At 50.9% G+C, this 10,813-nt stretch overlaps 1 protein-coding gene across 4 annotated transcripts; it reads left to right on the top strand.

Moving 5' to 3' along the window:
- The first annotated feature begins 797 nt into the window (after window positions 1-797).
- Window positions 798-8,771, top strand: Artn (artemin). 4 transcript variants are annotated; one of them, XM_005083900.4, is made up of 5 exons: window positions 798-1,374; window positions 1,589-1,738; window positions 2,950-3,076; window positions 3,341-3,479; window positions 3,566-8,771. In XM_005083900.4, exons 3-5 carry the CDS (start codon window positions 3,017-3,019, stop codon window positions 4,039-4,041), a joined length of 675 nt encoding a protein of 224 aa, XP_005083957.1. In that variant the 5' UTR covers window positions 798-1,374; window positions 1,589-1,738; window positions 2,950-3,016; the 3' UTR covers window positions 4,042-8,771. The 4 variants fall into 4 exon arrangements, with proteins under 4 accessions (XP_005083957.1, XP_040612763.1, XP_021090819.1 ...); XM_040756829.1 differs by having other exon boundaries at window positions 798-1,738; XM_021235160.2 differs by lacking the exon at window positions 1,589-1,738.
- Window positions 8,772-10,813: the final 2,042 nt, after the last annotated feature.

A 10,813-nucleotide genomic window follows, 5' to 3' on the forward strand; every position in this document is an offset into this window, starting at 1 on the left:
AAAGGTCAACAGGGATAGGCACATAGCCAGGGTACATCTAGTCCACAGACATTCCCTGGGTATTCTTCCTCACACCCAGCATCTAGTTATGAGTGTACTGGTCAGCAAATACCGAATTGCCATCACCAGCCCAATTACCTTCTCTTTGTTCCTGGCTTCCAGGGCATTTCCAGCAGGAGAGCCCATAGACCCTTCTAGTTCAACATACTCCACACTGAATTCATGCCCCACCACCACCACACACACCTGGACCTCCCCCCAGGGAGTATAAGCTCCTAGAATCCATCCTTGTTCCTTGGTCCGTTTTACCACCTCTCTTTGTCCAATCAGGCAGGGGTGTTAGAGATTGGGTCCCTGAAGCCCCTAGCTCCCCACAACCCTGCTCAGGATTCATCTTTTTGTCCCCAGCAGCCTGCACCCCTCGTGTCTTGCTTGTCTCAAAACCACACTCTTCCCCAGTGCAGTCATTCAACGAAAATGCGTGTCTGACCACTCAGACCAGGTCAGCATCTTTACGATGAGCTTCAGACTAGTTAGACATTTCCAATTATAGCCATCAACCAACCCGCAGACATCCGTCAAATTGCCTTATCACACCTCAAAACCAATTCAACACTTTGGCTCTCGGATTCTTCACCCCTGCCCCCCCCAACACACACACACACACACACACACACACACACACACACACACACACACACACACAATCATTGCCTTCATTGAGACAGTGTACATGAATTCCTTTGAGCTCCGAGACCCTGTAACTGAGCAATGAAACAAACTGTCCTTGGATAGTGGGAGCTCAAGGCAGAGCCCTGCCGCTTTGAGGCAGCTGAGCTTTCTGAGGGTCCCGGAGTCACCAATCGACGCTGCAGGGTAGCTAGCCAGCACCCCTATGTCTGCACAACCCAAGCTGGAACTCTCCTCCAGGCTGCCCCTCCTTCACCGCCCTCCCTCGATCTCTCCCGCCCTTGGCCAGGCCTCCCAGTTCCCTACTTTGCGCGTCTACCAACTTCGAATTCCCAGTTTTGAGCGCCTCGCTGCCGCCCGCGATCTCTACTCTGCCTCCTGGGGTCTTCTCCCAGTGTCTAGCCCCCACCTAAGGGGACCTAGCCGAGCCAGTGGGGACCGGATCTGAAGGGTGGAGCAGCCAGGTGAGCCCTGAAAGGTGGGGCGGGGCGGGGGCGCTCTGGGCCCCACCCCGGGATCTGGTGACGCCGGGGCTGGAATTTGACACCGGACGGCGGCGGGCAGGAGGCTGCTGAGGGATGGAGTTGGGCTCGGCCCCCAGATGCGGCCCGCGGGCTCTGCCAGCAACAAGTCCCTCGGGCCCCAGCCTTTGCTGCGACTGGGGCTCGGAGCCCTGCACCCGAGGTAAGGCAGCCTTCTTGCCCATCCCCTGATGAACGCTCCTGGGGCAAAAGAAGGGCCAGAAAGGTCTTCTCCCTCCCCCTTTTCTCTCAGCCTCTCTTCTGGGCCCTCAGCGTAGCTGCCCCTCCCAGTCCCTCGGTCCCTCTTGTCGCTAGGCTGTTGGACTGTGTTAGCCCTCTAGGCTGGCTGTAATATGAGGCTCCCGCTGCCGCCACAGGGCACAGACCGGCTGCCAAAGTCCCACTTTTGGCTAAAAGAGGCTCTGTCAGGTGCACAACTCTGGGCACGATCCATGTGAGCTTCGGGGGAAAGCCCAGCACTGGTCCCAGGAAAGGTGCCTAGAAGGACTCGGTGCGAGCCCCCCTGGGTGAGTATAGGGCTGGTGGACAGGGGTGGCAAGGGCTGAAGGACCAAATATCCCAGATGGCAAAGAAGGAGAACGGTCTGAACTGCCCTCGAGGGACTTGCTCCTGAGCTCCCCCTAGCGCAGATACCCCTAAGGCTGCCTTGTCTGACTTTCCCTCCATCTGAGAGAATAGTCACCAGCCAGGTCTCTGGGGATCTGAATCTAGTTAGCCAACAGGTACACAACTAAGCCCTAGAGCGCCACTTCCTGGACAAAGGCCTGGGAGGGATGTGTCGTCGTCGTCGACGTCCCCGTGTATTCTGTGTGCTAGCAGAAGGACAGAGGATAACATCTGGGACCCAAGAGGAGACTAGCTAATGAGAACTCTTAAAGGTTCTGGGAGACCCAGGGGGGTGGCTCACAAGATGTGGTGTTCAGTAAAGTCGGCTGCGGTCAGGAAGGATGGTTCACGGGGGAAACTCGTGGGAGCGAGGCGAGGGTGCCTGATCGACAGAAGGCTGATGGCCTAGATGGCCAGCTCTCAGAGTGGTTCAGCTCTCAGAGACCAGGCTAGTGTATAGGACTGGCTGGTCCTCCTGAGAATGGCGCAGAACTGAACATGCAGAGGATGTGGAGAAGCCGTCCGCCAGCCCCCTTAAGTCCGCAGGCTTGGCAAACTCTGCCCCCTGGTGGCCACAGGAAACCATGATCCAGGCATTGTGTTTTCCAGAAGGTCCATCACTCCCCGGGCAGGCTCTTGGGGGACATCTGTGGGCCTAAAACAGAACTCAGGTGACCCTGGGTCCAGAGCAGAGATTTCAGGTGGCCTAGGATCCTAGTCACCAGACAACTCAGAGTGACCACCTGGCACTGTAATTCTCCGGGGCTCTGCTTCCTCCCCTGGGTGTTGGAGCGAATACTGAGTAATAGCTAAGGGTGTCCAGTTACTACTTTCTCCTGGTACCTTCAGCCCTCAAGTACAGAGCAGGAGGGTCCTAGAAGACAGGACCACAGCTGTGTGAGTTTACCCACTGTGGCCTTACACAATCTGAGCTCAGTTGAGCCTCGTTCGCCCATCTGGAAAAGTGAGCCAAGGACCTCGTGGAATTGTGGAGGAGGAAATACTGCTGCTGGTCTGACTCCAGCTGTCTAAGCTCCAGGGTAGCTTTGAGAAACTGAAGTGGAAGGATGAATACCCCAAAAACATAACTAACCCCTTTTTCAATTTGCAGCTGCCGCAAAAAGTGGGTGGCGAAACAGGCCCACGAAGGCTGATGGGAGCTCCTGGTGTTGACAGAAATGGAGCTGGGACTTGGAGACCCTACTGCATTGCCCCACTGCCTCCGGCCTAGGTGGCAGGTGAGGCATTCCCTTGCATTTCCCAGCTGAGTTTAATTGTGAAAAAGAGGTAGAACATAGCCTGGGCAGGGGTCAGATGTGAGGGAGGAAATATCAAGAGGCGAGAGGAAAGGAACAGGATGTCCCTCGGGTGATTCCTCCTCTGGGCTCCCTGAAGCAGCAAATGCCTATTAAACCGAAGCCCTTCCCTGCACTAGCCACCCAGCTAGGAACCCGATGGAGTGGTCTCTGTTCCTCCCTGAGCCTCCTCTTTTCGCTGTGCAGTCAGCCTGGTGGCCAACCCTAGCTGCTCTTGCCCTGCTGAGCAGCGTCACAGAAGCCTCCCTGGACCCCATGTCCGGCAGTCCCGCCATTCGCGATGGTCCCTCGCCGGTCCTGGCGCCCCCAACCGGCTACCTGCCTGGTAGGTGAGAGCGCGACAGGGAGGTGCAGGGGTGAGGCTAACCCTAGACCCTCCCCCGTCCCGAAAGTGATTAAGTCTCATTCCAGGGGGACACACTGCGCATTTGTGCAGCGAAAGAGCCCTGCCACCACCGCCACAGTCTCCCCAGCCTGCACCCCCGCCGCCAGGTCCCGCGCTCCAGTCTCCTCCCGGGGCGCTCCGCGGGGTACGCGCAGCGCGTGTAGGGACCCGTAGCAGTCGCGCCCGGGCCACGGATACGCGCGGCTGTCGCCTGCGCTCGCAACTGGTGCCGGTGAGCGCCCTGGGCCTGGGCCACAGCTCGGACGAGCTGGTACGTTTCCGCTTTTGCAGCGGCTCGTGCCGCCGAGCACGTTCCCCGCACGACCTCAGCCTGGCTAACCTACTGGGCGCCGGGGCCCTGCGGTCGCCCCCCGGGTCCCGGCCGATCAGCCAGCCGTGCTGCCGGCCCACTCGCTATGAAGCCGTCTCCTTCATGGACGTGAACAGCACCTGGAGGACCGTGGACCACCTCTCTGCCACTGCCTGCGGCTGTCTGGGCTGAGGATGCTCTCTAAGCCTTTGCACACTGGACCTTTACCCATGTGTCGCCCTGCCTGGAACAATCCCACCTGGCCTCACTAGCCAGGAACCTCAGCCTGAAATCGGGGCTGCAGAGCTCAGGCTCCAGGCCGGTGAGTGACAGACATGGAGCAGGAGAGATGACCTCACCACTGACCAAGCTCCAAGGCGCTCATGGATCCCAGCTCTACAGACACCAGAAACCTCAGCTAAGGATAATCCTCTGGGAGAATCCAGAAATGGCCCCAGGCCCTGGGGAATGAATTTTGAGGAGATAGCATTGTAGTCACGTTGCTGGAAGAGCCTGTGCCGAAGCCAGCTTTGTGATCACTTGTGGAAGCAGAAGCCCTATTTATTATTTCTAAATTATTTATATTTACCTTCCTGGTTTGTCAAATCTTTTCCTGGACATGGGGGATGGGTGGAAGAGGCTGGATGAAGATGTGCCCCCCACCTCTCCACTTCCATATTTCACACTGACTCGGCAGTCACAGTGTTGACTTGGATCACCTACTGCTTGTCCCTCGGGTGGCTCTGAGATGGGAGGCACAGATGGGTAACCAAGATGCACAGTACTCGGCACTTGGGGCCTGGGTTACCTGTGGAAAAATAAACTATATAGCGTTCTGTGGAGAAAGGCTGTCCTGTGACCGCTGGCACCTTTGAGGCCCCTGCTTAGTGGGTAAAGATACAGAAAACCATACTTTGTCCCACCATCGATGTTGGTGTCTTGCCATGCAAGGACCTGTCTTGAAGGCTCCCTGACGGGTGTACATGCTGCTTTCACTCACAGGTAGTCAACCCCTGAAGTAGCCCAGGGCAAGAGAACATCTGAAGGGCTAAAGACGGGAGAGGGACTCCAGGGTGCTTGCTCATGGGAAGGAAGCACAGAGCGACGTGAGGATCGGAAGACGGGAAAGTGCTGAGAGTCTCAGCAGACGGTGGATTGTAGGTGATGAACAAGCCTATTCATTTACTTGCCCAATAAACATGGACAATGAAATGTCAGCTGCTATGTAGACACTGAAGATGGAGAGGTTTGGCTGCAGGTGTAGCTCAGTTGATAGGGTGCTTGCCCAGAGTGCTTGAAGCTCTTGGTTTGGTTTCCAGCACCACATAAACAGGGTGTAGTGGCACATGCCTATCTTACCAGCACGCAGGAGGCAGAAGCAGAAGGATCAAATAAATATTCAAGGGCATCCTCAGCTACATACTGTGTTCCAGGCTAGCCTGGGCTACATGACAGTCTGCCTCACAAGGGAAAACAAAGTGGGGAACATCATAATCTCTGTCCTTAAGCTCTGCCCAGGAAAGACAGGCAATAAACGAGCAGTGACCTACCTAGTCACTTAAGTTCAGTGTGGCTAATGGTAATGGAAACAACTGGAGCTACGAGGGACACATTTTCTCCCAGTTAGAAAGTTCAGGGTTGTCCCTGGCCTTTCACACCGTCCTCAGGCCATCTCCAAAAGGCCAATACAATCATCTGAGCTTTTCTGTGTGACTTTGAAACAGTGTTTTAAATCAGGTGTGACAGTGCATTCTTCTAATCCAGCACTTGAGGTATGGAGGCAGGAAGATAAACTGAAGTTCATTCTCATCTACACCGCAAGTTCCAGTCCATCTCGGGCTACATGAGAACTTGTCTGAGAGAAAGGAGGGAGGAAGGAAAACTTTCCTGGTCCTGGGCATTTATATTGAAGAGGCCAGTGTGGTCTTTCTTCCTTAAAACAAGACAGGGCACTTTTTATTTATGTGTGGATGAGCATGCGTGTTTGTTTGGAGGCCAGAGGTCCTCAACCTGCATCTTCCTTCCTCAGATGCTTTCTGGCTTAACTTTTGAGACATAGTCTCTCTTTGGATCCTAAGGTGGCCAATTTGGCTAACCAGAAAACCCAGGGATCCTCCTGTTCCTACCTCCCCAGCTCTGGAATTACAAGCATATAATTTTTTTAATGTAATTGCATTTCGTTTATCTTATTTGTGTGTATGCGTGGGTAAATGTGAACACATTTAGAGGTCAGGGAACAGCTTATGGGAGTCAGCTCCCTCCTTTACTATGGGGTCACGGATCAAACCAAGATCATTAGGCTTGGTGGCAGGTCCTCACTCCTTGTGTTTGTGCCAAAGCACTTTAGCGACTGACCAGCTCCCAGGCCTCCATTTGGAAAAGGTGCTATGTCTAAGGGGTTATGTTATAACACAGGGGTTTCTGGGAAGCAGAGACACTCGTCTGGAGCAGAGCAGGATGGCCTGAGTGGGAGAGGTGTGAGAGCCTCTAGCAAACAGAGCCCATCCGAGAAAATTCTGCCACCAAGAAACCATGCTTGATTCTGTTCTTTGGTGTTTAGAATTCCTTTTTCAGCTTTTGTTAGGTTTTATGTGGGAATGCTTGCCAAACGTTTGGGCCCCACATGTGTCCCCTAAGGGACACCTCAAACCTTCCCTTAGGTTTATTCCATCAGGAATGCATGGTCCCACCCACCCCCACCCACCCCACCCCCACACAGTTATCTGCTCTGGCAGATAGCCCTTGTCAGTGACTCTCAGCCAAGGAGCCCTAACTTATCCCTAGCCATAGATCTCTGCGCTGTAGTGTCTGGGGACTGACTGGGGTCTCATCCTGAAAAGGAGGGGTTGGGGCCAGGTGGTGGCGGTGCACACCTTTAATCCCAGCACTCGGGAGGCAGACAGGTGGATCTCTGTGAGTTACCAGCCTCGTCTACAAAACGAGTGCCAGGACAGGCTCCAAAGCTACACAGAGAAACCCTGTCTCGAAAAGCCAAAAAATTTTTAAAAAAAGAAAGAAAAAGAAAAGGAGGAGTTGGAAAGAAAGTTGAGAAAAAGATTTAAGAGACTGTGTCCCATGATTGTACCTTTGTCCTTCTCAAAAGGGTCCCCCCCCTACCTTGGAAACAGAGCCTTCTAAGAAGACCCTGTTAAAGCTATGGGCTGTCTTCCCCCATTCTGCTGTGTAAATCCAGGCAATATGCTTGAGAGGCCAGGGGACACCTTCTGAAGCTCATTTAGAGGTCCCATGGCGTCCTTGGCCCCATGTGATGCTCTATTCTAGGTACCTCCTGTAGCTGGATTGATCCCTCTGAATGTACTGAGGCTCCAGTGTCAGGGCTTTGTCAATTATTTACAATACACACCACACTTCAACCTTCCTCTGTTTCACCTCTCCTCTGTCCTTATACTGACTTGAACAGAATCGCATTATAAACAGAACTGATGTTGGAACTATGGGGTATAGGGGTAGGATATCTGCCCTGACTTCTTCTCTAAAAGAACTTTCCTGAGATCTCAGGGACCTCAATGGCCACTTTCTAGAAATTTTACCTTGACTGGATCCCTCGCCCTCCCTCCTGTTTCCTTCCACTACCCCAGTTGTGGCCCTGGGGCTCTGAAGCTGAACCCCCCACCCAGCATTGTCTTCACTTAGGGATGCAGTTCCCTAAGCCTATATCATCTAACGGTTACCCGTGTGCCTATATCATCTAATGGTTACCCGTGTACCTATTGCCTAATGATTATCCGTGTGCCTTCAAGCGTCACATATCTTCCTGATGTCTTCAGCTCTGCTCTTCCTCCCTGTCCACCCTCTGATACTTCACACTGCTAGTCTCCCCCCCTTCCAGCTTCTCAACTACTACAGGATTCTCTCCGCAGCAACCTCTACCTGATGGCACAAGACAGAAACTTGGGCAACATTCTTGACTCCTTGAGCCTGTTCGCTGGTCCCAAAACAATAATTGCTGCTTCTGTTGACTGTTCGCTAAAACTCTATTGCTGAAGACACCATGCCCTCTGGCTTGTAGGACACAGAGGAATAAAGCTTCCTGCCTGGCTGCTGGAAGAGAATCAACAGTCTTCCTTAGTTGTGAGCCTTGCATGCTGTCAGGCAAGATGTACCCATTGATGAAATAGTGGCAAGCCTGGTATGGGGGTAACCACTTGCTTCCTGATTGAACTTGAGGTCCACTGCACGATGGGGGAATTCATACCTGGTATTGTAAACCTACTCAAAAGTTCATGGCTGGAAAGTCATAGGCCATAATGGGGAAGCCACATCTGTCTGTTGTTTTGATAAATTGACATGATGTACCCAGTAAGTTGCCTTCTAAATAACTATGTTTATGCCCAGGGATCAGTACTGCTGACGGTTTTCATCAGTTTCTCTTTGTAGTGGACAGCAGTAACTGCAGAGACTTATAGTGGGTCAGTGATGAGCATAATGACTGTTGAATGCTCAGTCATAAGTGGGACATCTGTATCACACCCTCAAGGCTCGGGGAAATAGCAGAAGAAGGAGAACAAAATGTAAGTGAGCAGCTATGATTATCTGCACAAGACTGGGTCCATCAATATCCTGTCATGAGGCTCCATCTCCCTGTGAGGATTTATAGACAGCTAATGGTTCATGGGGTAGGGGAAAGACATTTTCTTCAGTGGCAAGATGTCCATGCTCCTGTAACTGACCTTAGTGGAATACATTGGGACACACATGGACACACACACATATGAAAACAACAACACAGCATGAAAACAGAAATGGAATTAGTTGAGAAAAGAAAGGATATAAGTCAGAAGGGGACAAGAAAGATGAATATGATTAAAATACATTATCTATTACATTATGAATATATGTCAATGTTACTATGAAACCCATTATATATAGCTAATATATGCGAATAAAACATTTTATTTTCACTTATTTATTTTTGTTTCTTGAGACAGAGCCTCTCTACATAGCTCTGGAACTCACTATGTAGATGAGGCTGGCCTCAAATTTGGAAAGATCCACCTGCCTCTGCCTCCTGAGGGCTGGGCCACCACACTCAGCCTAAAACATTTTTTTTGAAGTTTAACTGTACTAAACTCTGTTTCGGCTTACTGCATAACTTCTCTCTCCTTACTGATTGAAATTTTCCCAACACAGAATCTTCTAGCAGTAGCATGGTTAGGGAAGTATAAGACAGGCTGGCATACCATCAGGAGGATCTGAAATTCTGTAAACCTGGGGAGGATACCAATTAAGACAATAACTGGAGACACCACTCAAGGCTTTAATTGTTATCCCATTGATCTTGGGCTTTGTCCCGAGAGACCACTGAAGGGTTTCCAGTGGTTTTGGTGTGTGTCCTGCTTGGTTTCTGTCAATTTGACATTAATGTCTAGGATTACCCAGACAAATCTGGGAAAGGACACTCAGATGAGAAATTGCCTCCATCAGATTGTCCTGTGGGCATGTCTGCAGGGCATTTTCTTGATTAATGACTGATGTGGGTGGTGCCACCACCAGGGCAAGTGGTCCTGGGTTGCATTAGTAAACGAGTAAACTTTGTGAATTGAGCCAGGAAGCAGGGTTCTTCTGTAGTTTCTTCTTCAGTTTCTGCCTCTAGGTTCCTGATTCTACTCCTGCCATGTCTTCCCTCTATGATGGAGTATGATCAGAGCATACAAGTCATAGTGTTCATCACAGCAACAAAGTAAACCAAGACAGTATGCTTCTGACGATGACCGGCTCCTGTGGAACAGGAGTGTTACGGAGGAGCAGGGGTCTCTTTTTTGAGTTCTTATTCTCACTGAAAAAATAATTTTAAAACAGACACGGAAGGAAGCTTGGGCACTTTTTCATTAGAGTCGGAGAGAAAAGCAATGGGAGAGAAGCTGACAATCTGGACCATTGCTGGGAGGAGGGAGCCAAAGAGGAGACAAAGTTATGCCTTTTGAGTTAGGCAGGGGGTTGGCAAGCAGCCGAAGCAAGGCTGGGTGTCTTCGGAGAAGCAGTGAGGAAGTCCAGAGCCTCAGAGAGAGCAGGCTTAGGCTTTTGGTCAGTATCTGAAAAACGAGACAGATACAAAAGGAGCTACACTTTCTGAGTTACAACCCAAACAGGGAGGCTGGGCAGACATGCCCACAAGACAATCTGACTGAGGCAATTCCTCAACTAAGTCTCTTCTCAGATGTGTCTGGGTAACCTAGACACAAATGTCAAACCGACAAGATGTACAAGCAACTGCTGTGAGAGAAGCTCAAGTACCTTATCCCACTGAGGAGAGAGTTGTTCCTCCTGCCACCTTAGCTTGTCCTCAATGCATCAGCTTTCCTGGGGGGGTCTCCTAGACAGGCTGATTGACAGGGCGGATTAAATCAACTTTCTGAAACTTCGCTTATTTATTCATTCATTTTGTGTATGTGTTGGCGGCATATGTGCACACAGGGAGAGCAGAGGACAAGTTTTGGGAGTCAGTTACCTTATTCTTCTACGTGGGTCCCCAGAATTGAACTCAAATCCTCAGGCTTGATGGGAAGTGACTTTGCCTGCTGAGTCAGATCAAAATATCACGTCTCTACTCAGAGCCAGAAGAAAGAACAGATTCCATTCTTCTGACCAGGAAGAAGTAGCTTTCCTTTAATGGGCATCAGTAAAGTCCTGATACCTTCACTTTCTCATATGACATTTTATCTCATTTTTATATGTATGGATGTTTTTCTTGAGTGTCTGTGAACCACAATGTACCTTGTACAATTGGAGACAGACGAAAGTGTCAGGCCACCTGGAACCAGAGCTATAGTTATGAACCACCATGTAAGGAGCCAGTGTTCTTAACTACTGAGCCGTCTCCAGTGCCATCCATGTGGCATTATATATATGCATATATATATAATATAATATATATGTATATATATAGTGAATTAGTGTTTTGCCTACATGTAAGCCTGTGTGAGGGTGTCAGATCCCCTGGAAC

This window comes from Mesocricetus auratus, unplaced genomic scaffold (assembly GCF_017639785.1).
Source record: "Mesocricetus auratus isolate SY011 unplaced genomic scaffold, BCM_Maur_2.0 Super-Scaffold_100014, whole genome shotgun sequence".
In the NCBI taxonomy this organism is placed as follows: Eukaryota; Metazoa; Chordata; class Mammalia; order Rodentia; family Cricetidae; genus Mesocricetus; species Mesocricetus auratus.